The sequence below is a fragment of the Pezoporus flaviventris genome, unplaced genomic scaffold (assembly GCF_033815535.1).
Source record: "Pezoporus flaviventris isolate CSIRO_AGI_PZ_B2104156 unplaced genomic scaffold, CSIRO_AGI_Pfla_v1 ptg000090l, whole genome shotgun sequence".
NCBI classification, from domain to species: Eukaryota; Metazoa; Chordata; class Aves; order Psittaciformes; family Psittacidae; genus Pezoporus; species Pezoporus flaviventris.
This window is the reverse complement of record NW_026892638.1, coordinates 2,775,784-2,802,728: the sequence shown is the minus strand read 5'-3', so window position 1 is coordinate 2,802,728 and position 26,945 is coordinate 2,775,784. Positions and strand designations below refer to the sequence as shown.

The 26,945-nt window shown below is 45.4% G+C and overlaps 2 protein-coding genes and 1 long non-coding RNA gene across 3 annotated transcripts in view; all 3 read left to right on the top strand.

The window, feature by feature from the left end:
* Positions 1 to 1,456, top strand: part of TBCA (tubulin folding cofactor A) — a 29,742-nt gene extending 28,286 nt beyond the window's left edge. Inside the window, 1 exon segment of the mRNA XM_061475744.1 lies at positions 1,144 to 1,456. Within this exon segment, the coding sequence (XP_061331728.1) occupies positions 1,144 to 1,224 (81 nt within the window). The 3' untranslated portion in view covers positions 1,225 to 1,456.
* An 11,705-nt stretch (positions 1,457 to 13,161) lies between these two features.
* LOC133280824 (uncharacterized) lies at positions 13,162 to 15,828 on the top strand. Its single transcript, XR_009747298.1, has 2 exons — positions 13,162 to 14,928; positions 15,195 to 15,828. It is a non-coding gene; the product is annotated as an uncharacterized LOC133280824 (long non-coding RNA).
* A 3,710-nt stretch (positions 15,829 to 19,538) lies between these two features.
* Positions 19,539 to 25,560, top strand: OTP (orthopedia homeobox). Its single transcript, XM_061475774.1, has 3 exons — positions 19,539 to 19,880; positions 20,816 to 21,225; positions 24,983 to 25,560. The coding sequence occupies exons 1-3, from the start codon at positions 19,844 to 19,846 to the stop codon at positions 25,511 to 25,513; spliced, it is 978 nt and encodes a 325-aa protein (XP_061331758.1). The 5' UTR covers positions 19,539 to 19,843; the 3' UTR covers positions 25,514 to 25,560.
* The last annotated feature ends 1,385 nt before the right edge of the window (positions 25,561 to 26,945 follow it).

The window sequence follows — 26,945 nt, the reverse complement described above, 5'->3', positions numbered from 1 at the left end:
TACATACCCTAAATTAAGCCCCACACACATTTGATGGCTGAAATGCAAGTCCCTTCTCAAAGGAAAACTTAAGGTGTCTTATCCTCAGGTAGTATGCCTGTACTAGTTATTGAACTAGTTACTTAAGGGTTAACTGGTCTGGATTTCAGCATCATGCAGAAGTGGTGCTATTGATCCATACAGTGTGTGCTGTACAAACTTAAAACAGGGAATGGAGTAGTTACGGTTAAGAATTTAAAAGTCCTCAAGAACTGCTTTCTGTGCTTACCTACCTTCAATGGTTTTATTAAAATCAACTTTCTAGTGGTATATTTTCACCGTCTTTTCACTGATCTCTATTTGGAAATTGAGCTAATGCCTGCTACCTCTCTGGGTGGTACGATTATCCAACAAATTCCTCATCCACCAAACAGTTCATCCATCAAATCCATACCTCTCCGATTTAAAGAGAAGGATGTTGTGGGAAGCATGTCAAAGGCTTTACAGAAGTCCACATAGACGACATCGGTAGCTTTTGCCTTATCCACTGATGTAGTCGCTCCATCACAGAAGTCCACTAGGTTGGTCAGGCAGGAACTGCCCTTGATGAAGCCATGCTGGCTGTCTTTAATCACCTTCCACTTCTCCATGTGCCTTAGTGTGGCTTCTAGGAGGATTTGTTTCATGGTCTCCGCGGGCACAGAGGTGAGGCTGAGAGGTTGCTAGTTCCCAGGTTCCTTCTTTTCTACCCTTTTAAAAATGGGTGCAATGTTTCCTATTTTCCAGTCTCCAGGACTTCACCGGGCTGCCAGGACTTTTCAAATGTCAGGGAGACTGGCGTGACAACTACATCAGCCAGTTCCCTTGGGACTCTGGGATGCATCTGGTCAGGTCCCATAGACTTATGTAGGTTTGGATTCTTCAGGTGGTCAAGAACCTGACCTTCACTTCAGTGGGAGTGGCTTTGCTCCCCCAATCCCTGTCTTGTGGTCTGTCCACTTGAGAGGTGAGGGAAGAGAGGCTGCCAGTGAAGACTGAAACAAAAAAGTTGTTGAGTGCTTCAGCCTTCTCCCAGCCTGTTTTTACCTTCCCCCCCCCTTACCTTCTTAAATTTAATATGTCAGTTATTTTCAAAGTACTCAGTAATTTTGCTTTTGATTCCAGGAAAAAGAAAAAGAATTGGAAGAAGCCGAAGAGTATAAAGAAGCACTTTCCATACTGGAATCAGTGAAGCTGGAAGCCTAGAAAGTTTTTCAATACTCTCTCTTTATATGCATTAGCACTGAGTCCATTCCACACTTTTGTTTGACTATGGCTCTATTACTATTGTTGACTTGCTAAGGTTCCCTTTATGCAAACTGGCCTTTCTCTAACTGCAAGATGCATCAAATAAAGGATGTTCTGAAACATCTGTGTGTTCCATATTCAGACAAAATATAAATATTTCCAGTTGATCTATACTACAAAAAAGTAAAAAGCCAATTTAATGTAAGTGTAATGGTGTAGCAAGTAATATACAGAACTTAATCTGACCACCTCATGCTAAGAATCAAAGTTTAGCTATAAGGAATATGAGGGACCAATAAATATGTTAGAATGAAATAGAATGGTTTGGCTTGGAAGGGACCTTAAAGATTTACCTAGTTCCAAGCCCCTGCCATGGGTTTTAGAAGCACCTTATATTTGAAATAATTTCAATAATTTTAATTATAGTATAAGAATCTGTACTGAAAGAGGAGAGGGAGTAAATGACCCTTCAAAATCACCCATCTTTTTTCTATGATGCAATTTATCGCTAATATTATCAAGTATGTACTCCTTATCTTTGCACCCAAGACACAATTAAGAGCCGATTCCAAATCTCCCTCAATTTGCCTGGCATTGATTCCTAGAGCCAAATTCACACCATTACCATTGATCAAAATTCTGTTATTTTTTTAAGAAACAGAATTTAGCAGCTGACTAGTATGTTGTCAGTTGGATCTGCTGGTAAGAGTTATGGACCAAAGGCTCTTCCTGAAAACATCTTGGTTTTAGTGACATTTTTTTGAACAAGGCTCAAATCCTGGAAGATGAAAGAGAACTGATGGGTAAGGGAACAGTGCTTAATCTGCCTGGAAGACCATTAAACCATTACATACAAAAGTTGTGGTTCTTTCAGAATAGCTTCTCTAAATAGTAAAAGGTAAGCTCTGCTGATAAACAAAGCTTTTTACATTAGTTTTTCTAGCTTGAAAGTGCTCTGGCATGTTCTATAAACGCAACACAGAGCACAGTGTACCTTTTGTGTGGTGCTATATTGAATACTTTTTGTTAATTTGCTTGAGTTTGGGTAAACTGCAGTTTTATTACCTCTATTTGTGTGCCTTAAGAGCACTGGGAGTAATAAGTCTACTTCTCCATTACTCTTAACACTGCTCTGACAGATTATCAACACCATAAGATTTCTGAATGTTTGCAGAATGATCTGCTTTTGAAGTGGTCACACACCAGTATTAGAGAGTGCTAAGACGTGAAACTTTTTGTGACACTACTATGGTTTCATAAGAGTACATGCATAGTTTGCCGTCATTGAGTGGCATGTGGTAAATAAATGCTGAGCTAAAAAGGAGATGGGGGTGTCAAGTCTGCTGGGTAGAGCAGAACTTAAAAACTACTCTTCTTCAGAATTAAAAATACACACTTCTGGAAAACAAACCCACAGAGAACTGATGCACAGTTGCTGAGCACTACAAGAAATGCAGGTCAGAATGGAAGCTAAACAAGAGGCATGACCTGTAGCGGCTGAAGGAAAGAAGTATTGTGGTACGCTTTAAGCTGGCATTTAGAGTTAAAGGCATTTGGGACTGCGGAGTTACCATATAAACCAGACTCCAGGGAAAAGTTTCTTGGTGCAGTAGTTTCTAGTGTAGAGTGGTTTCTCATGTTTCCCCTAATACTTCTCTGTCCAAGCTATTTTCTAGCTCCATCTGACTTGCACTAAGCAAGATGATACTCTCCCCTGGTTCTTTCTCCTTACAAAGTTCTCCAAAAGACTGTGCATGTTCTGTTGTATAGAAAATAGCCAGCTTCACTGATGAAAATCAAGATGAATTCATACCTGAAAGTGGTTTCTTGTTTTCACATGCCTCTGGAAATGTCTTAACTTCTAAGAGGACAGTAGAACAATACCTGTAAAAACTACATCAAAAAATTATGACAGGCCAGCAATAACATAGGACTGGCCCCTGGAGGCTGTTTGGCAAAGCCATGCATTACTCATGCTAGCAGAGTAGTTGATCCAGTGATAGATTATGGTAGACTGCATTTTTCCAGCAGAGCTGTGAGTGGCTAGATGTAGATTATTCATAAAGATAATTATTTTTACTGTCAAAACATTTATCATTTAGACTGGATCCAGGTTCCATAGTGAAGTAAAATGCAGAAAACTAAGTATAAGCAGCAGAATTGTTGCTACCCTCTCAGACCCCAAAATCAAAAGGTGGTAGCACATCAAGTAATACCATATTATTTCTGATTTCAAGTTTATTTACTCTTTTTGGATATTCATAGTCTGCATTAGCAGATACAAGAGACCATCATAAAAGAGAAAAGTCCCATTTTTGACCTCTCTTGTCTTAGGAAGCATTTTTGACTTCTGTTCTCTTTCTACCTCATCACTGGCATTACTGATGCCATTCAAAGTCTAAAATAGATGAATTGTCTTTACCTTTCCATACAATGATATATCTTAATTTATCACTCAGTTTTCATGCTGCATTTTTTACACCATGGACAGAGGTAGTGTTCTTTCAGTTATACCTCTGTTGAGGAGGTTTAAGAATTTTCCTGATGGTTTACCAGATGAACAAAGTATTTTTTACTGAGAGGTTATAGCAGAACAGCAGTGGATGTTACACCCTGACTGAAGAAAAGAGGTGATTTGAGAAGAAGAAAGTAGACTTATGATAACAATTTGGAAATTAATTATAATTGCTCTGATTACATATTTGTTCACTACTATCTGCTTTTAATTTTACCCTTGAGCAATTAAGATTCTTGCCCTTCAATGCAGAAGATGTGCTGCATCCAAATACAACTATGGAATAAAGTTGGTACCTTCACCTGGAAATTAGTATTTCTTAAGTCCTCAGTTATACTGTATAATCAAAACTCAAAGGAGTGTAAAAAATGCCCTCTTTTCCTTCACTTGAAAGATAACCACAACACTCAGGTAATTTTTTATAACTGGCTAATTTACAGGCCAGTTGCTTTTCTTATGTTACCAAGTTTTTTTCATAGAATCATAGAATAGTTAGGGTTGGAAAGGACCTTAAGATTGCCAAGTTCCAACCCCCCCTGCCATGGCAGGGACACCTCACACTAAACCATGTCACCCAAGGCTCTGTCCAACCTGGCCTTGAACACTGCCATGGATGGAACATTCACAATTTCCTTGGGCAACCCATTCCAGTGCCTCACCACCCTTACAAGTAAAGAACTTCTGCCTTATATCTAACCTTAATTTCCACAGTTAAAGTTTAAACCCCTTAACATTCCCATGGCCCTCCTCTGGTCTTGTTCCAACAGCAACATGTCTTTCTTATGTTGAGGACACCAGAACTGTACACAATACTCCTGGGTCTCATGAGAGCAAAGGGGCAGGATCACCTCCTTCGACCTGCTGGTCACATTCCTTTTGATGCAGCCCAGGATACAGTCGCTTTCTGGATTTTAATTAATACAAAGCATTTTCTTACCTAGTGATAATTTACCAAGGATTCTTTGACAGTAAGTTTCTTTCAGTCATAAAAGTAACCATGATTCTAAAACAATGTTTCTGACAAGCCTTTAATAAAACACAAAATAAAGTCCCTCAAAATTCTACACAAAAATCAAACCTTGCAATTTATTAGCACCATGGTTTGGGTTACTGTTTTATGGTGTTTATGTTCTGGGAGCAAGGTATGGAAAAAACAAAAAAAACCCCAACATTCCACTCCTCCCCCCCCCCCCCGAAAAAAAAACAAACCACAAAAAAAAAAAAACACAACAAAACAAACCAAAACCACAAACAAAAACAACCAAAGAAAAAGCCAAAAAAACACACATTTAACTTTCTCTGAAAGTTGTTGAATAGTTAAGAATAGGATCCAAGAAACATCCACACTTCAGCACGAACCATAGGAAGCACATCATTAAGCCACAAATCCCTTCCTCACCCCTATTCTTCCAGCTTTAACTGCAAAAACTAAGCTGCATCTGTCTGGGATTTGCATCTCTGAACTTCTGCTTAGAGTGCAATGTCTTATGTCAGTTACTTCCAAAATACAAGCAGAGGAAACAGCTGCCACCACATCCTTTTACCCTCTTAGTCATTAGCCAAACAGGTACCACTTCACTGAAATATGGAAATCTGTTCTTGTAACTGGTTGCACTATACTAAAAACCAACCAACAACACAAATAAGAAAACTGAAATTTTTTATTTAAAAAAAAAAAAATTGTAATATGGGGAAGAGGGAAAAGCACAGTAAGGTCTGAAAGCACTTCCACAAGGAGCTTCACTATGTACAGGTCATTTCTGGCCACAGCTTACTAGCATAAAAGGGAAGAGAGTGAATAATGTTTCTAGTTTGTTTTTTTATCCAGACAAAACATTGCTCATTGAGTTGAATTAGCTGAATTTCACTAAGATCACACAGCACAAGTTAAAAGGAGATTTATCCACTGAAACACATCTCCAGAAGGAACAGACACAAAGACTTAACTTCCAACAGAAAAAGCCTATCCTGCAGGCACATAATTAGCTACAAAAACGGACAAGGTATATCTTAAGACTTCACCATCCTTTAACAGGAGGGAAGAGCTAACTGTACATAGATATTTTGGGTTAAATCCACAGAAAAGGATAAAGGTGGTACAGCACATCCCTTTTAGAAGCCTTCCAAAGTACCTTGAGATAGGAAAAGGGGACTGACTGCAGAGTGCAGAGCCAATTAGCATAGTGCCACTGAATCCAAGGGCATGCATTTTGTAAATGGATATTCTGCAGATCTGTGAGCATCAGAATATACCCCGTGCTACGAACACTTGCAACACTATAATATTTTGACTTTCAGGCAAGGGAAAAGTTTGAGCTTTTATAATGGCACTCACAAAAGGCAATAAACTATGCAAGAATTTTTAACCTGCAGGAAATGTAAAGATCAGAACAAAGAAAGGCTTATCTGCCTGTTTTCAAATCTTTCCTGCTTAACATAAAACAAAGGCTTGAATCCAGATCTGCCAGTTAAAAACCAAGGAAAAAATTAAAATTCACAAACACAACTCCCTCCTCCTCCTGCCCCCCAAGCTGCTCTACTTCCTTAGAACAATACCACTTTGGCAACCCACCTCCTGCACCTCTGGTGAAACCCTTCAGCTCTGACACTGACTGAACTGGCTGTAAAAGCCCAGGCTGAGACCTCTCCCACCTAATACCCAGCCACCAGGGTTCAAAACATTCTCCTGTGGGCATGGGGAATAAGAATTCAAGTTCCTGGTTTATCTCAAGCAAGCAGAAGGGTTTAGATCAAGGAAAATGCTTAACTACTGGCAACTCGTTCTCAATAGACCAGGGTCCTCTGAATTTCCACATCAGCAGGATAGTAGGATAGGTGGCTGCACAGCCTCCTAGACTGCGTAGTTACCAAAAATTTACTACTAAAATTGAATTTGGGGTCTGGCCACTTCAAAAGGTGCAGTTCTGTTCAGCTGACCTGTATGGCAGAAGAGGTGAAAATGCAAGTCTGTGTATTAAATATGTGGGTGATACAAGGCTGTTCAGTATCATAAAGGACAAAACTAGAAATCAAAGGGTTTCTGATGAATTTGAGAAAGTTTAGATTGCATTTCAGTAAGAACAAATTTAAATGAAAAATGCAAATTTTACCTGGTACATTACAACACAGTGGACTCAAAGCTGGAAATGGCTCTGAACAAAAGGACTAGGTTATGGTCCAGATGATTTGGTTGGTTGGTTTCCAACCTTTTTATTTACATTTCTGAATACTCATCACTAACGCAATGCCAAAAATGAGTTAAATTCCCATTTGACAATGATGTTTATTTTGTGCACAACTGACTCATTCAGGGAAAGGTAAGAGGCCAGAAGTTTGGACTGAAGCTGGAAACTTAAGGATGGGGCTTGTAAGGCACCAGAAGTGAACTGCGGGGCCTGCTAGAAGCAACTGGGAGGGAAGCAGCAAATTCAGTTGAAAGTTTCGCCCTCAGTATGGACTCAGAGCAGGACTACAAGCTTGAGGAAAAGAAGAAAACATGCTGCTTATGGCCTAACCACCTTAACAGCCCTCCTCCCACCTGTTCTCTCAGAGCATCCACTCTTTATAAGGGCACCACAAATAGATAACAGAAAAGGAGAACCACTTACTGGGTTCTCTTCCATATGCAGTCTTGGCTATATGCTGGTTATTATATGTAACAAAGACCTCACAATATATCCAAGTGATGGACTTAGGGCTTCAGAGGAAATGGCACAAGAGATGGGTAACTGCCACCTTCCCCAGTTTTCTAAACACATATTCAAGCACAGTGAAAAAAAACAGCACTTGAACTTTGTACATTACTTGCTAGCATGTTCTAGGATACCGCATTCTGGGGCAAACGTCACTTGAACTCTTGCAAAATCCAAAATCTAGAGCAACTCAGCATAGACATTGCTTGTAACAGGAAGAAGGAAAACTCCAATATTACAACAGTTTTGTTTCCTGACTGAAGATGTTACATTAGATGGAAGGAAACCAAATGACGCATAGAGCGAGCCTCAATTAGTAAGGTTAACAGAAGCCAAATAGGTTGAAATTGGGAAAATAAGCACATTATTTATATATCAATTACTACTTGCTCCCCATTTCAACAAAAGGAAATAAAATTTTCTCATCCTTCCTATAATCCAGAGGCCTCCTCCTGCCCCAGCATAATTAGTGATAAATTTCACCACAGCTCTCCATAAGCAATCAAAAAGGCTACCTAATTAAAAAAGTAATTAGTTTACACAGATAGATGTGAGTGGGTAGATTAGTTTATGAAAACAAAATGAAATTCCTCTGGATGCTTTTAGTGACTTGGCTTCCTGCTGGTTTACAGTTTCTACACACTTCCAAGGGAGTGGGTTAAAAATAATAAGACAATCCATTTGCAAATGAAGATGGTATGTTTCAAAACTAATTGATCAGATATGTCAATTGTACAATTTGTCCTCTGTTTTCAACACACAAGATGAACTTCCTATTTCTGCATAAAAATCAATGCTTCCACAAAAGAATTAACATGTTATATGTTTCGTTCTCTTGGATCATTTACACAATACCTGCTACCATCATCTAGGCACCAAGCTGAACCAATGCTGAACCTAGAGGAAGAAGGCCTTAGTGCTATCACCCAGCACACCACAGGATCTGTAAGAAGCTAGAACAGCTCTTGATAGCAGACCAGACCAAGGGCTCTTTCCTCTAGTCATCCTGCTGTCAGAGAAGCCAGGGGAAACACCTTAGGCAGGAATGCAGCAATGTCAGGATGAAGATCAACCCACACATTCCTATGTGCCAACTCCTGCAATTTCCTCAAATGCAGGGAGCTGTATTCTCACCCTCTTGAGCTGGGGTACACGTGGGGAACACAAAAGCCAGTAGCCAGCACTCAAGAGAAAAGCATAGAAACAAGTTTAACAGCACACCTGATGAAAACTAGGAAGCTCTGCCAGGGAAATTGGTGAATTAAGAAACTTCCTCCCTCAAAGTCCTTATCATGGCCAATACCTACTGATGGACCTCACCTTCATGAATGAAAACACCATTTGACACCTTGAAAAAAAATTGCAACAAGAATTCTAACCAGCACAAGAGAGCAAGCTACCTTCTGAACAGAGTGGGTGGGGAAAAAATAGAACAGCAACACAAAAAAATAACCAAACCAAACAAAACCATTACTCCTAGTTGAGCAAGCTAAAGGGTTGTAAACTGATATTTTCATACTCCTCTAAATTAAGAAGGTATACATGAAACTGAAGTTTTTAACAGTGATATCAGATACAACTAGCTATACTGAATTATTTAACCAATTTGTTTTCAAAGGATCTTATTTTGCCTGCCTTCACTATTTTTTGAGTGCTACCCCCTAATTTGAGGAATATTGAGTCAACTGGAAATTTGTGGCTAATGTGAACTTCTGAGAACACTGAAGACATATGAAATTCCACACATACCCTTGGGCACAGTAAATGGAGCTAGTTTGGAAAAAAGAAGCTTTTGGAGTGATCAAAATTAAGCAATTTTCACAGCAAAGCTAGCAAACCTCAGATTAGTTAGTCAAAGTAATTTTAAATCAGTAATTATCAATATTACATACACACTGTTCAGCAGCTTACGTAAAGTCAGATGGTGAACCTGGTCCATTTCTGAATATTACTGAGCTTTTACAGAGACAGCATCTAAAGAGCCATCACATTAGGTCCTCACTGCACTGGGGGCTGTACAAATGAAGGGGAACAATACTTCAAGGAAGTTTATGGTTTACAGTCTCAAATGATCATGTGAACTCAGGAACAAGCCATGCAAAAACTTTAAAAAGAAAAGGTAACCAAGAGTCTCAGCTAGGAGGAAAAAATCGTGGCCACACCACCAGGCTACTACACGCAACCTGCAGAATTTCTTGACAGTCTTAAGCACAGATGTTAATTATTCCAGGATATTTTAAGTATGAAGTATGTTATATTCAGGCAATTAATACTGTTAACCAAGCAAAAATAATTATTTTCTTACAAGAGAAAAATCACACACATTGCAAGGTTAACACATTAAAAGGTACTTTTAATGGCTAGCTGTTTTTTAAGAGTCTTATGTGCTAATGCTCAGCTTGTCAATGGTGGTAAATCTGACTGAAGTGCCTAGGTAGACAGGGTAGGATGAAGAAGAATAAAAGCTGAAGAGACTATTGCCAGGTATTTAGACTAACTCTGGATGCACAAGAGTTGGGTTCCAGGCAGAGAATTAATCCAAATGCCTATGCCAAGCCAAAGAGAGAATCACACCCCACCTCCTGAAATCCAGCAGCTGCCCAAAAGAACATACACTGTGCTAAAAATGGAAATATAGCAAGATGATCACAAAGGACAGCATGCTTTGCAGTCCAGAGTAAAGACCTCATAAAAATGTCATAAGACTACTTTTTGAGCTAGGTCAGGTAAGTTCTACCAACACTTACATACAAACCAGCCTCCTTTGAGCTCTTATTCCTACTAGGAATCTCAATAAGCAGTCCAAGGAACCTGCTACTGTTTTCAAACACTGAGTTCAAAAAGGATCACACTTATCCTGACTGTACTGGGCTATTTTATCTCTGCCTCCCTAATTCTCTCCCTGCAGAGCAGAAGGAAGGCATACTCTGAAGGCAGTGTAGAAGAACAGTGACAGCTGGGACCATTCAAAGTAAAAGCCATGTGCGGGAGGTTTCCTTCCCCAGCATGTCACCATCCCCTTCACAAGGCTCTCTCTCCTGCAACCCCTCACTGCTTCATTAGCTGTAAATGATGCAGCCTAGGAAGAAAGCAAAACTGTATTAGCATTCAGAGAGGCCAGCATTGCACACAGGGACTTGATCTGCTGATTACCAGCAATCAAGCCCCACACTGTGTTCTGGCTCCCTCCCCAGTTAGAACATCCCAACACATGACTTTCTCTCTAGTTCCTCACCCTCAAAGAGTAGAAATGATTAACACCACCATACCTTGCCACCCCTGACTCCAACACTAAAAAAGGAAACCCAGAAATTCCAGCTGAAAACCACTCTCACACAGCCCAATCAAATACGAAAAGGGAGAGAGTTGCAGGACTCACTGATTCCAAAAGGTCTGTTTCAGCCCAGTCTTACAAGATGTCACCGTTGTCACCAAGTTCTGCATTTTCTGTGGATACAAAGCTAAATGTATTCATGCAAATTTATCCACCTAAGTCATAGCTACTATTCTAGGCTGAAAGTAACCCACCTAGAGAAGAGATCATTAATGCCAGGTGAAGATAAACCAAAGTCAGGCACTTACCCCACTTGTGGCATGTTATTGCTCTACTATGTTGACTGGAAGCCTCTACTAATTGGATGAGTACAATTCCCCCAGTGCTTGTAACTAAGGGAAAAAGCACCTGCAGTCTGAAGCAGCTGCAGTCATAAGCACATGGCTGCTCTTCTAATAAAGGGAGGCAAAGGAGGTTCCAGGGCACTAATAATTTAATGGCTGGTCACTATTCTGAAGCTAAATAAAATCATTTTCTGTATAGTACTCCAGTCCACAAAAACATTAGTCTCCCAACATGCAAAGCAGCTTCTGCCCATTACAAAATTTTATACTTTCTTCTCAACTGGAGCATAAAGAAACAATGGCTTTCAGTTCTCTAGCTTCCCTAGCAACACAGGATGCAAAATTCTGGGTGCTGAGTCTCAGCTCCCCTCATAGTACCCTACTTACAGTAAACATTGTCTGTAATTAATCTCTGCTTTCAGTTGAAAAGGGACAGCTAGGTTTAAATATCAAGAAATGAGAAGACTTATGTTGAGATGTGTACAACTCCTCACTACAGCTGGATCATGAGAAAACTGTCCCACATTCCTGACGTTTTTAGGAGGCAGGAATCCTTCTTTTTGCAGAATGTCATTTGATACCTTGTAAGCCATAACTAAAGTATCAGCCACTGGCCAGGAAGAGAAAGGCCTGCAGGGAAGAGTTTGCGTGTATGCAGAGAACACAGATTAAGCAAGTAACAGAAGATTTGGAAATGAAGCCCAAAACAGAAAGAGTATTTTTTAAGAAAACATTTATTTACCTTTTTCCAGCCAGTACCAGGGTCTCCTGAGAATCGTGATTTTTTTTTTTCCCTTTAAATGATTTGCAATTTCTTCCAACAGAACCAGTCATCCAAAAAACCCCAAATGGTTTTTGTTTTCCTAAAAGAAAAATGAACAAACAACAATCTTAGAGCTGTGCCTTAGAGCTTAGGTTTTCATATGTACTACCGATAGGATATACTGAACTATGTCTGGCCAACTCTGGCGTATCTCCATCCTTTTACAAAGTAACAAAAGGGGAGACGAGCCTCAGGGTTTGGGATATATGTATGTATGGAAGTTGCAAATGATTTAAGACTACAGAACACTCTATACAAATACACTGAGACCACAGAGGTAGTCAGTAAAACACTGACTACCTCATGACAGCAGAAGAGCAGAGTGAGTCTTCAACCCAGAGGCCACCGGTGCTCCTGTGGCTCTCCGCTCCCCACTGCGGAGAGCAGCCCGCACGCAATTTTTGCTAATGTCACACAGACCTTTCTGCTAATCGAGAAACTTGACCTTTACTATCTATTGCAGGTATCAGGCTGAAAGGTGAAATGTTTTTTGTGATAATGAGAACAAAATGTAGATGCCATCTCCTCCATAAGTTACTGAGAGCATAAGCAAAGAAGAAAAATATGCTGGCTTTTATTTTGGTGTTTCTTATGCAAGCCGTTTTTCTTGACTAGATGACAAAACACGAAGACATGCCCGATAGTGCACTATTAAAAAAAAGAAAACAACTGGGGACGAAAGCAAAACAATGGTTTTCCCTCTGTCACACTGCAGAGCCAGTGTGTAATTTCCCCTGGGAACGTGAGACAGCCTATTATCCCGTTTACTTCCCTTTATTTTATGTAAAGATAGCACTTTGCTCTCCAGCAGGCCTGCTCCCTCAGAGGTACCCTCACGCTCCCCAGACCAGCCCACCGCAGCAGCCAGCACCTGGCCGCCCACGCCCTCACACTGCCCCGGCTTGGAGCAGCTGTGCTGCCAGCGGTAGCTCCTCTCCTCCTCCGGTACTTCAGGAGCCTCTGAGACCCACCACCGACCCCATCTCCCCCAGCGCTGCCCAAGGCATGCGCGGCAGGCGGCCGACGCGACTGCCATATTGGCGGCTTCGTGGTTGTGACGGCCGGGGCCGTCGTGGTGGTCCTCTGTAGGCCAGCTGTAATTAATTTTCTTAATTAGCCATTTTAGCTCTGATCCGCCTTCCCTGACTGGCTGTGCGTCCGTGCTTGTTGCCGGACGGAGGAAAGAGTTGACTTGCTTTCTCATCGCTTTAGCCTTCTGTTTTCCACATGGCGGTTCGCGCCCACCCGTCGCGGGCCGGGGTAGCTCTCTGAGGCGCCGGCTCTGGGGACCGCGGGTGCACGGTGAAGGAGCGGCGGGGGAAGGCTGTGGTGGGCGCCGGGTGCACCCGGCAGATGCGCAGCGGGAGGGGGCTTTGAAGTGTTCTGCGTCTCTCTTTAAAAATGGCCGCGTTAATGACTTCTTAAAACCGGGCCGTGGTCAAACTGGCCACCTCCGGAGCGCGCAGCCCGCCGTGCTCCAGCGAGCGTCTTGCGGAGCGGGACGGGCGCTCCTCCGCAGGCGGCACCGGGGCTGCGGCCTGCGGCCCGGTCGGGAGCCCGAGCTCGGCGCTGGGCTTCCTCGGCAGTTTAGATATTTTGTGCAACTCCCAATATTCACCCAAGCCTCATTACCACCTCTTAATGAGACCCCTTTACTCCGTGACGTGCAACCGCTCCATCTCATTAAGGAAATCGCTCTTCAATGCTGATTATTTTATTTGCAGCCATAATTATATTTCTTTCGGCTAAATCACGGTTTAATCGAGCCCACATGGAGGGCAGCAGCACTAATTACGGTGGGAGATGCGGCGACGGCGGCTGCTCGCCCGCCCGGCCGGAGGAGGAGGTGACGGGGCGGGCGCGGGCTCGGCGCTCCCCTGGCGGGGCCCGGCCGGGGGCAGGGCGGAGGGCCGGGGACGAGAAGGTGGTCTCAAACACAACAACTTATTACTTCTAATTCCCCGACTGTCACCAAATCACCTGCACGAAACAAGAATCTAATTTGTTAAGCTGGCATTTCTGCAGATGGAAGATCGATTTTCTCTTTAGATTTCTCTAATTGAGTGAATATAGACGCCCCGAATTAGCCGCGCTGGGGCAAGAGGGGAAGGGAAGGGGAGAGGGAGGGAAAAGAAAAAAGTCAACAAAAATCATCCTTGTAAAATAAACCATATTACCTCTAGAATTGCCCCCCAAATAATAAAGGAAGGTGGATCGAAAGGTCCCAGATTGAGTGACAGTCATATTTCTGGAACTAACTGGTTTTTAAAAGAAAAGGTTAGGACGGGTGGAGAATGCTAAGTAATGGTGCGGGGGAGAGATGGCTGAGCTCTGAAATTGCTTACAGAATTACATTTGTTTTTCTTGTGATTTTATTAAAAGTCACTCCTCATCTCCAGAATGCGTGAAAATATCTACTTTCCACTCAGATACACCACATTAACTTGTTGGAGGCGAATTTGTTTGTTTGTCTATTTTATTTATTTGCCAGATAAGATTGATGCAGTCTTATTAGCGCTATATCTAGTTAGAGGAAGAGATAAGGATGAGATGTTTTCTTTTATTCCAATTACTAGACTTGTCACCTAACTGAATAACTGATATATGATTATTTATCTTGAGTAAATAGAAATCAGAAAAGCAGCCAACTTAACACATACAAACAAAATGTGTATGTTTCTTATTACTAAATACCACCTATGTAATTGGAGATTAAAACTACGGCCTTAAAAGGGAGAAAGTTAAATACCCCATTCACGTCCATCTCTGATGTGTATCCTCTCATTGCCACACATGGTGGTTTATTTTATCCAGCCGGATGAAGAGGTTTGGGGTTTAAAATATATGGGTATGTGTTAAGCAAATTCATCAAAGATCAGTAGGAAGAGTCTTCGTGGAAGGGCGCTCTTTCCCTAAACAGAGGTGCATCCGGAAAATGCTTCGTACCGGCGCCGGTGCCTTCGCCCTCGGGGCAGCCCCAGCAATTCCTATCCTGCCGCACAAGGCAGGGCTCAGTGCGCTAGGCTTGGGCTCCGCATTTTTAAGTTTGAGAACTTAGTGCAATGCCCGAAGCCTATACATACATACATGCATACAAAGCTGGGGGGGGAAGGGGGAAGCGACTTCGTGTGTATGTGTGAAGAGTTTGCGTCTGGACGGGGGAGAGCGAGTGGGGGGTGTCAGTCATACCTTTATATTAAAATAGCTTTTTCCCCATAAAAGACTGGTTGTCATCGTTCTGATGAAAATTAATTGATAGAAGCCATCCTTTCAATCTAAGGCAACCGGTTCGCTGTAGAGAGCTGCCCCGCAGCCTGCGGCGAGAAGACAGTCGGAAGCGCTGCCTTTGACTCCGCCGGAGCGAGATGCAGATATTTAGATAAATAAGCAAATGGCAAAACGCTGTTCTTGGCGATGTTTGAGAACAGATGACAGGAGGAGACCCGAGCTCTCCCCGTCACCCTCAGGAAGGCTGCTTTAAGAACTCCTGGCGGCTGTCTTTCTGATCAGCAGCGATCGTTCTTGCCTCGGATGCCTTTAAACTTCATAAAGTTGCTTTTAAAGAAGTATATTCATTGCAGCTACGAAATGCTGCATGCAGCCTAGTGTCGTAAAGCAGCGATGATCGTCACAGTTAGTTCTGACTGGAATGAATAAATTGGAATCTGTAGCTGCTTGCAGCCTTGTCCTTCATTTCCAAAGAAGTCATATTTTCGAGAGGGTTGACTGAAATTAAAACACGTGTTTATGTTTTTCCATTTCTTAACTCCAAATTACGCCTAACGAAAGGATATGGTTTGATTTGTCATTTGTGTTTAGGGTATGCCGATGTGGAAAAGTAAGCAAATAACACTCAAAAGCATAGCTGTAATTTACAACGAATTAAAATTGATTCTTTTCATCACGCAAGAAAACAGGGAAATGTGAGGTCGTTAATTATTGAGGGAGGCGCTTCTCATTAAGGCGAACAATGCTACAATGCAGCACTGAGGAGCGGGAATGTGAATAATAATATCCGACATTTCAGCACTACTGTCTGGAAATAATGAAATAATCAAATAAAAATAATAATAACGAAGTCGCGCGTACAATCAGGCAACCAAAAGTTATATTTGATCAGCGCGGGGAGCGTCGCTAAGTGTAAAATGTAATTTCGGTGCTTTGCATACAGCAGTCCCCTTAACTGGATGGGTGCTCAATAAGTACATAAATAAAAAATTACGAATCTGATCAGCCATTTACGCTAAACCACCCTGCTGACTTTAGCAGTTTAACCTCATTTTACCGTGTTGCTCGCTCCAGGTATAATTATTCTGATAAAAGAAGGTTCTGTTCCTAAATTAGAACAGAATTGGTTAAATACACTTGTTTGTATTACAGCCTCATTCGATCAGGGCTTCAGTTTAGCGGCGGGGAGGGGAGGGGGAAGCTGTGGGGTTTGGAAAGTTCTCTACCCTTTCTTCCCAGGTCACGGCACCGGAGAATTAGGGTGACACCGCTCCCAAACGCGGCGCGCCCCGCTCCCGCCGCCCTTCCTTGGGCAGGTGGGAGCAGCATGGAAAGGGGCGGGGGGCGAAGGGGAGCAGAAGGGAGAGCGGACTCGGCCAGGACCCCAGGACAGGGCCTAACAAGGAGAAAGAAAATGAGAGAAAGGAAAGAAAACGAAGGGAAAGTGCGGGGGGAGATGATCTCCCAGTGCCTAGCCCCTTGGCAGGCGCTCCTGTACGAAATTCAATCTCTATTTTTTATGAGAAGTAAACTGTCTAAATAAATTTTATTAGGGGCAACCAATATATTTTCTGGTACTGCCCTTTGTTCCGGTTCTACGTGTGTGTAACAATCTAAAACCTATTTATTGAGGAAAAATCACTGGATCCGTCATAGAAAATCCTTTTACTTTGCTCTGAAGTGATTTCTGAAGACACTCGTGTCACTCTGAAGATTTTGGGCCATTGTGCTAAAGCCTTTCCTTGTTAGGAACTTCAGTTCCTATGATCATGTGGGGAATACCGTAAATTGTAACAGGGAACGGACTTGACTGGCAGTTTTCTGGCTACACTGGGAAAATGGAAAGATGACGGGGAATAAAATCCTTGTAAATACATCTCCGACACTGCCCAGGTGAATTCAGGCACTTGACAAAACAGGAGTGCGCGGAAGCAGAATGCCATTAGGGTATTTTACATATGCCCTATTGTCATTTTCTTTCTGACACGCTAGAGTGTCAGCCCTGCTCGCTCCGTTCTCTCCCGCGGACTTCCTTCTCTGATTTCCCCCTTCCCTTAAGACGATTTCGCTCTGAAGTCTTCGAAGAAATGATTTAGTTTGTTTATACTGCTATAAAAATCAAGAGCAATAGAAAAGTCATAAAATGAAGCGCGCTATCAATCACACTGCAACATTGTTATTCAGCAGTTACTAACACAGATTGATAATCCTTTGATTTCATCCCATTGTTATTACTCTGATGTGTCTGCACATTAACTATTACACATTTATTTATCGATCCGAAACATACAACACCACAGAATAGACGCGGAGGCTCGCCGTGCCGCCCTGCCCGTACCAAGCTCGGCAGAAGCCGGCTTCGGTCGCCTGCAGCGCCCGGTCATTTCTGCCAGCAGCTACAGCTAAAACTGAACCCCAAACACTCCGGCCGGCACCTGATCACTCGCATAACTCCGGCCCCAGGTAGGGCCCGACCCCCCCCCCCCGGGCCGCGGGAAGGATGCGTGCCCTTTCGCTCCCGCCGGCCCCGGCCCGACCCTCCTCCGGCGGCTCCGCTCCGCGGGTCCCGGCCCTGGCAGTGGCCGGAGGGCGGCTGTCGGGAATTTTCACCGCCGGGGCTTCCCCTCCTGCCCCGGAGCCGCAGACACACAGTGATTTTCAAGGGAAAAAGGCAAAACAAATAAGCCATCTCCACCGTCTCCCATCCACCCGGAAAAAGAGAAAGAAAGGGGAAAAAAAAATATCCCGAAACTCCCACCCCACCTCCACTTCTTTCTTTCTTTCTCCCTCTCTGCAGCTAGACTGTGGCCCGGCTCTGGGTTTCTCTCCCTGCTTTTAGCGGCCGTTCCGGGCACCCAGGTTCATTGCAACAGCCCGACGTCTCGAAAGCTGGATTGAATCAATGTAGCCTGAGCAGGGAGGAGGGAGGGAAAAAAAAAAAAAAAAAAAGGCAGTAAAACTGCGCTCGAGATCGGTCGGCCGGTTCCTTTGTCTCCTTGTTCAGTCGCTGCCGAAACCCCTGCACATCTGAGCTGCAAACAAAACCACTCTTGCATCTGTTCGCATGCAGTATTTACAATGTTTTGCGTAAGTCAATTGGGTGGCGAGGATAAAAAAAGCCATTGGCGCTGTATTATTTAACACAGACTTCACTGGGCTCCCTTTTCGGTGGAAGCTTTATTTGCACTAAATGAATAATCTTAATTGCATCACTTTTGAATTAAAAATCAATGTTAATCAAGTTGGAAATAGTAAATATCAGTTTTCATTGTGCCCGGGTAGAGGGTATTTTTCTTGTTTTGCAAATAAAAATACAAGTCAAATAACTTTAAAAGGGCATTATGTTCTGCTACAAATACAATTGAAACGGATTGTTTAGGAGCGGATCAGAAATGGTACAGAATTTTGCACTTAATTTCCTCAGTTATCATTTACAATAAGAACCTCTTGGCTTGACAGCCAAGTCTAAACAGTAGTAAATTAGTACAAATTTATACTGATTTTACTCTAATAATCGTAATAAAAGCTTATAGATTTGGCACTAATTACATAAATGCCTAATGATCTTGAAAATTACTCTGGTTAGAAATATATTACTAATCTAAACTTTGTTGTTGGCTGGCTTTGAAAAATCAGAACATTAGAAATGGTTCGCTTCACTTGTGCAAAGCACTCTAAATTGTTCGAGTAGTTTAACATATTCAAGAGGAAAATAAAAAGCATTTAACTTTATTTACTGCTTTGAATTCAGTTTGTAGCGATGCGAACTTAAGAAACTTTACCCGAAAAAAGAGAAAATTGGGTTTATGGGCTTTTAAATCCCGGCCCGGGAGGCAGCGCTCCCGGGGCGGCGGGGACGCGCCGTGCTTCCCTCCCTCTCCCTGTGTTGCCGTTGTGCTTCTGCACCTGGCTAAAGAGACCGAGACCAGGTTGGCGGGCAGCCCCGGAGCCGGGCGAGCCTCTGCGGCGCGGGCACTGTGGGAGCTTACCCAAGTTTCTTTTTTCCCGCCGCCCCGCAGCCGTCGGGGCCCCGCGGAGACGGCGGGTGGGTGAGAGCCGGTCGCGGTTGCCGCCGCCGGTCCCGTTCCCCTGGGCGGCTGGCGAGCAGGACCAGCCCTTGCTCAACGTTTTACATCCCCCTAGGTGGGCGCTGTGCTTGCCAGCCACTTCTAGGAGCCTGACTGGGCCGGGTGCGAGGGTGCGCTCCTGGGAAGCATTAAAAAAGAAAAAAAAAAAAGAAATGAAAACCACAATAAATAAGGGGTGACCTGGAGCGGGAGAAGGGTGGCAAATGTGCATTTGGAAGACAAGGGAAGAGGGGTAAGGAGGGCGGCGAGGGCGAGCGGAGCACGGAAGGGAACGGCGGCGCGGCGCGGGCCGGGCCTGGGCGGCGGGAGGCCGGGGCGGCGGGCGGGCGGCGGGCGGGCGGAGCGGGGCGATCCGGGCGCTGACATTTGCAGGCTGCCCTCCTGATTGGTCCCCGCGCCGAGCTGCTCACAGGTTCATTGAAGTGTTAAGCACCTCCCCGTCTCTCTAAAGGACATTATAATGCAAGAGACCCCCTTTTTAACCACACACCGAATTTTCTTTCATTTAGGGGATCTATATATATATATATATCTCATATCTTATATCTATTTTAAATAACTTAAGGCCGCTAAAATTTGGGGGGGAACAGCCTTCGCCCTGGAGCGGTGCGCGATGCTGTCTCACGCCGACCTCCTGGACGCCCGTCTCGGTGAGTTTCCCCCAGCACCCCCCCGCCCCGCGACTGCTGCACCGCCGGCGGCAGCGAGCGGGGAGGAAGCCGGAGCAGGAAATTGACAATTTGTTCCTTATTTTACCTTAATGCGATCTAAATGGGCTAATTCCTTTAAAAGTAATTGTACTGTATTGAAGTTTAATTTGATTTAACATAAAAAAAAAAAAAAGAAGAAAAAAAAAGAGAAGGAGTATGCAGATCTACAGCGAGTTGTGGATCATTTAATTTCCCTCTCCCCTGTTTTTATATACATACCTACACGTTATTATCATGATGATGATTATTATTATTTTAGGACAAAGGTGTTCTGGGTGGCCTTTTTCTGCTCTCCTGCTCGCTTCCCCCTTTCCTTCTTTTCCTTAAAAAAAGAGAAATACCTGTATCTGGCTCTTTATGGTTATTCATTAGTTTGTTTAGAGGAGCGGATGGAGGAGAGGGGAAAGATCGGCCAGGGTGACCGAGGTCCCCACACATCTGTCAGGGAGGTAAAGCTCCTGGCAGCAGGGCGGTTCGAGCTTTCCTTCTTTCTTTCTTTCTCTCTCTCCATCTCTTTCTTTTACCAGCTCCTCTGGAAAAAGCCGTCTGAACCCGACAAAACTTGTCCCCCCTTGTTCTTTCCCTCTCTTGGTCTCGGAAGGGAAGGCCTGTCAGAGAGCTGATTATTTAAGCATGACGAGGAGCTCCTCGGTGTAAAGTTTTCTCTCCGCGCCCCGGTTGCGCTAGGCCAGGGACATTGCGCTCCGTGGAGCCGAGCCCAGCCGGGCTGCGGGGCTTGCGGGTGGCCGTGGGGAGGCGGGGGGAGACCGTGGCGGTGGCCGGGTGCTTCTCACCGGTTCAGGGCGCTGGAAAGCGGCTCTGATGGATGCATGCCCGACTGCAGGGGAGTGACCGCAGCTCCATTGCTTCCGCAGGGATGAAAGATGCGGCCGAGCTGCTGGGACACCGGGAGGCGGTGAAGTGTCGGCTGGGCGTAGGGGGCTCGGATCCGGGGGGACACCCGGGAGACATGGCTCCCAACTCGGACACGGTAGAAGGGACGACCCTGCTGCCGGGGGAGGACATCACCACGGTGGGATCCAACCCCAGCTCCTTAGCCGTCAGCGCCAAAGACCCCGACAAGCAGCAAGGCCAGCAGGGTGGCCAGAACCCCAGCCAGGCTGGTCAGCAACAGGGGCAGCAGAAGCAGAAGCGGCACCGCACCCGCTTCACTCCGGCACAGCTGAACGAGCTGGAGAGAAGCTTCGCCAAGACCCACTACCCGGACATCTTCATGAGGGAAGAGCTGGCCCTGCGCATCGGCCTCACTGAGTCCCGGGTGCAGGTATGAGCAGCGATCCCCGCGCACTTCCCACCCCGCCGGCACCTTCCCCAATCGCACCGAAGGTAGCAGGGCCGGACGGCAGCGAGGCCAGAGGCCAGTCACAACGGGGCGGGCGGCGGGTGTCCCCGAACCTCAGCCCTAACGCAACAGTTCATTCAGGAAGCCTTGAAACCGGACATCCCCGCCCCCCCTTTCCACAAAAATGTCCCTTCGGGGTGTCCCCTTGTCCCCTAGCCCCCCACAGCTCGGTGGTCCCTAGTGGGAATCGGGCGGGGATTCCCCCCGCTCCACGGCCCAACTCGCTGCAGAAAAGGGCCCGGGATGGTGCAGCCCGGGAGGCGCGAGTCTCAGCCCTCCCAGTAATAGCGCGGCGCTAAGAGGCGATCCCAAACCGCCGGCGAATCGCGCCTCTTCCCGGCGGCGCAGTGTGCCATGGGGTTGTTGCCCCGGCTGCTGGTGGCAGGGCCGCTCTCCAGGGTACTGATAGCCGGGCGGCTACGTCGCAGCCCGGAACGGGCGTCCCCTGGAGCCTGCCGGCGGGAGGGTCGGCTGGGTGAGCGGGGGAAGGCACACAGGCTACTAAAAAGGCTCTTCGGTCAAAGACAGCTCTAGCTGGACTCGCAGTTTCCCCGGACTGCCACCCTTCTAATGCCTAGAGACAGGAAAGGTAGCGAGTAACTTTAACACGTAGGGTGTACTTTCTTCTCTAAAGTACATACACGTACATACACATGTGCACACAGGCATAAATGCATTTGCACGTAGTCATGTGAAAAACTCTTTAGGCAAATATAAACCGCGAGACTGCTCCAATACAGCTTTTGTGTGTAAAATGATATTTTATCGACTTTCTGGGTGAGTTCCTTCCACGGAATGAAATCCTGCACAACAGAAGCACTTGTGGGATGTGCATCCCCGCTCAGCACAGCGCACGGGAAATGCCGCCGCACTTTACTGCAGCCGGTGTTCAAAATTCCTCTCAGCCAGGTTAGATTCCTCAGTTAAATAAAGACACGTCAAAAGAAATCCCTAAATGAGCGGGTTTTATGAACGAAAACAGTCTGTTCTTGAATGTGACAGAAAAAGCACGTTTGCTTTTCAAAAGTAAAACAATTTGACTCAGCCTACACAGGACCATAATTAGTTTAAATTAAGAAAGAAATTAGGTTCACAAATAAAATATAATTGGACAACTGACTACGAAAAAAAGAAAACGAGGTCTATTAAACTTTATTGGGTTTCCAAAGGTTAATGATACCAATTTCAATATTAGGAGTGTGGTAAATGAAGTAAAATATAAAATATAAAATGGAAATAGTTATTTTTCTAACAGCACATCAAAGAATTTCGTAGGAAGAAAGACAAAGTGTTTTAATGGCCTCTGCATAATCTTAAACCAACGCTAATAGCTCGAGACTGCTGATAAAAACAGTTTAATAGAGCGGTAATTTAAATATTTTTTACAATAATGTTCTGTAGTTTAAAAAGTAATCAGATCAACATAACCTTCTTAATTAACACTTCAAAATGATTAACATTATGTAATCTAAGGCAAAACAATTTATTTAATGTATTTACTTCACAATCCGATGTATCACCGCTCCTTGACCAAATTTAAATTAAATAGTAATTGGTTTATGTTCTTATGCCAGTACTTTACAGTTTTCTTTATAGTTAACAGATTGCCTACACATTCCTTGCAGCATGTGGGCTCCACACTGATTAAGGAATGCTCCAAACAGTTAATTTATAGCGGCTGTATATGTTTTTAAGGGTTTTAGATGCTAGGATAAATCACCATTTTCCTCATTTTAGAGCTGTATTTAATGTATATGATACATTTAAATAATTATTAAAGCGGCTGGTGCTTAAACAGGAGTCCAATTCCACGTCTGATATTGCTCTGCTTTTCAGGCTGCTGTAATAAAACCATTCTTTTTATAGCATGCCATTATTAGAAACCAATTTCAGAATTATTTATAACCTGGAATGGCTTATTAAGCAGCAATGCGAGAATCATGCAAATTACACGATCAAATGCAATATAATAAGCATAATCATTAGTCTCTAGCACGGATTAATTAACTTTCAATATTTTATTTACATAAAAACCAAATCAGTGAAATAACTTCTGCACAGTCAGGCTTGCCTTTCAATATTTTATACGAACAAAAATAATGTGCTGTAATTCCATTGACCGTGTCCCCCACAATGGTCCCGTCACCTGCCACATCTTAATAGGGGACAAGCTGAAAGTATTTTCTAGTTTTCTAATGGAATGAGAAATTGCATTTTCTTCCTCTCCCAGCACTATTAAAGTGTAATGAATTCGGCCCAGAGTTCACGGCTGACTGATCGAAATGAACCTGAGATCTGAGCTTTAATACAGCTCTCCAGATTTCCTACTAAATCTTCACATTAATCATCCACTAGATTCCAATGAGATCTTCATAAAGCTTCGGCTCATGAAAGCGAAAAAAAAAAAAATAGAAAAACAAAAGTGATATTGTCTCCCCTTCTCTCTCCCTCTCTTTCTCTCTAACCCGTTTATAGCTGGGGAATTAAATGGGCTATATATTTTAAAATACATTTACAGTACGTCTATATTACTGTAACAGCAGACATCATCAAGGCAGATTTTTAGATTCCAACCTCCATTAGATTCTCACTGTTGTATTAATAATTTTCAGGGACTAGCTGCATTTCAAAAGGAGCCCAAAGTTGCCAAACGCTCGTGGTTAATATATTTCTAGAGTTGTCATGTGTGCATTTTCAACATCTCCCCCAGGTTTTCCTTGCGTTTTAATCTGTCATGCACCAGTTTTCATCTGGAAACATTCACATTTTAAAAGCATATGCGGCGTAGCTATGAGCTGAGGAGATCAGACCTGATGGAGATTCTTTACACCACCAGTAAACCATGAAACATAAAAAGATTTTGTAGCCGCAATTTAACTATTAACCCTAAAAGATAATTGAACGGATTTTTCGATATAACACTTAGCTCCCTAACGGCTGTTCAATCCCGCTAACGCGCGCCGGTCGTTCTCCATCTGGGTACGTATGTAGCACAAAACCGCGGCTCCAGCACCTCTGGCAGCAGGGATCCTCCGAATTCGAGTGGACCCGTTTTTGTCCCCTCGCAATTCCCCCTGTGATTTCGACGGTGGCGCGGCGACACCCACTCAGTCACCGGGGCGGCACCACCTCCCGAGCACCGAGAACATCTTCTGGGGGGTTTCTGGTTTTGTTTTTATAGACAAGCCCCGAACACGGGCGGTTGGATTGGATGAGTTCGGGCACCACTACCCGGCCAGGGGCACGGTACCCCGCCCCGCTGCACTGGGGTCTGCTACGGTGGCGGCTAGGGAGCGCTTCCACGCAAGGGCAAGAGCCGTGGGCCGCTCATTTATTTTCTGCTGGTGTAACTGTTATTTTTCATGTATTTTTTCCGGGCGAAGGCCTGGCTCCTCTCCTGGACCCTCTCCTCGAGGGAGGCCGCAGGCAGCTCAGTCCCGGGACTGACGCATCTACGGGTTTCGCTATAAAAAGTTCTAACAGTATCATTAACTGGTGACGGGCATACGCGTAGGGCTGCGGGTGTAAAGAGCAGCTGTGGGAGAGTTAAAGGCCGGAGGGGGAGAAGGGACAGAGTGGGGTAGGGTCCGGGCTGGGTGGCGGGTCCCGCTGCACCGAGCCGCGCCCGGGCTGGCTGGCTGGTGTCGCTAACTGTGTTGTCGCTGCCCGCCGCCCGCAGGTCTGGTTCCAGAACCGGCGGGCCAAGTGGAAGAAGCGCAAGAAGACCACGAACGTCTTCCGCGCCCCGGGCACGCTGCTGCCGACGCCGGGGCTGCCGCAGTTCCCCTCGGCTGCCGCCGCCGCCGCCGCCGCTATGGGCGACAGCCTCTGCTCCTTCCATGCCAACGACACCCGCTGGGCCGCCGCCGCCATGCCGGGCGTGTCGCAGCTGCCGCTGCCGCCGGCGCTGGGCCGGCAGCAGGCCATGGCGCAGTCCCTCTCCCAGTGCAGCCTGGCGGCGGGGCCGCCGCCCAACTCCATGGGCCTCTCCAACAGCCTGGCGGGCTCCAACGGGGCCGGGCTGCAGTCGCACCTCTACCAGCCCGCCTTCCCCGGCATGGTGCCCGCCTCCCTGCCTGGGCCCAGCAACGTGACCGGCTCGCCCCAGCTCTGCAGCTCCCCGGACAGCAGCGACGTGTGGCGGGGAACGAGCATCGCCTCCCTCCGCCGCAAAGCACTAGAGCACACAGTCTCCATGAGCTTCACCTAATGGCCGCCGCCACGTCCCCCGCCGCCGCCGCTTGGCCCTGCACCCTCGCGTCGCTCGCCCGTCCATGCCCGACCCCCGCCTTCCCCCACCTGACTTACCAGGGAGTCGACTCAGGATCTGAAACCAGACGCCAAAGGGCTGGTTTGTGGGCCCAGAAACACCCCCATCCCCCCGTCCACCCCCCGACCCCCCTCCCGCGACCCCCCCCCCCGCGCGTCCCCTGCCCCTCGGCGGCCGCGTCCCCTCCAGCGGCGGCGGGAGCACCCGGAAACCCCCGGGCTCTGATTCCCTCCCTGTTTCCCTTGCTCCTTCCTGCCGCGCCACGACCAGGCGCTCCCGCCGGCCCCCGACCGGCTCTGCAAAGAAATGCTTTGTTTGGTTTTGTTTTCCTACTTTTTATGCTTATTCAAGAGCAGGATCTGCCGCCGGCCCCCTCCGCTGAGAGGGCGCCGTCTATGGGGGCGGCCGGGCGGGTGCGCGGAGCGGCACAGAGACCCCAGAGAGAATCAAACCCGTTTTGATAAAGCATTTACAAGCGAGAGAGATGGAGAAAAAGGAAAACAAGCAAAAAAAAAAAAAAAAAAAAAGTTTTCTAAAAGTAAAGCACGCGGGGGAGGAAAATGGGGGGGGGGGGGAAGGAAGGCAAAAAAAAGGCAAGAGCACTTCCCTTTCCGGATCTTTGGTTCCGTGACAGTTGAGTTGCCGATCCGCCCCACCTTTATTTACGCATTTATTTACGTTTTGCTGCTATTCTCCCTCCTGTATCTTCCGCTGCCGCCGGCGGAGGCACCGCCGCGGCTCCCGCCCCGCCCGGCCCGCATCGGCCCGGCCCGGTTCGGCCCCGCGGCCTGCCCGCCTGCATGTGCCGGTCACCCCGCCGCAGGGCAGGGCCGCTGGAGGAATGATCATACGATGTGAAATAGGATGTTTTGTGTAGATAAAGCATTCTCGTTACATACTGGTCGATTCGTGATATGTTTTAACTTATTGTCTGTGCTTATTTATTGAATTTTGGGTTTCTTAAATGTTTGATCTAATATAAAACATATTACTTGACTTTTCCGGACACGTTTATATCAAGTTAATGTGAATGGATAAATAAAATCATTTTCAGTAAGTGATATGAAAAAATATAGATTTTGATGTGATGTGTGAGATATGAGAGGTGTCTTGAACCGCAGGCAAAAAACATAAAAAAAAAAAAAAAGACAGGACTTCCTTCTGTAGGATTCACCAAGTCCTTTGTCTCAAGTTTGGGGATAGTTTGCTTGCTTGAACTTTGCATTGAAGCCTTTCATTTATCACGATTTTAATACTTCATGACTAATAAACTTTTGTTAATCTTTCTGCGTGGTTTGTCTTTAAACTGTGAGCTGAGTGGTGAAGGGGTGAGAGCGGGGGGCAGCGGGAGCGGAGAGCGCTTGGCCCCGGA

Bases quoted from the DNA above. Each gene is read 5' to 3' on its own strand.
- OTP (XM_061475774.1), top strand. From the start codon at position 19,844: ATGCTGTCTCACGCCGACCTCCTGGACGCCCGTCTCG. The intron at 19,881-20,815 runs GTGAGTTTCCCC...TTGCTTCCGCAG, and splicing joins CCTCCTGGACGCCCGTCTCG to GGATGAAAGATGCGGCCGAG. The intron at 21,226-24,982 runs GTATGAGCAGCG...CGCCGCCCGCAG, and splicing joins TCACTGAGTCCCGGGTGCAG to GTCTGGTTCCAGAACCGGCG.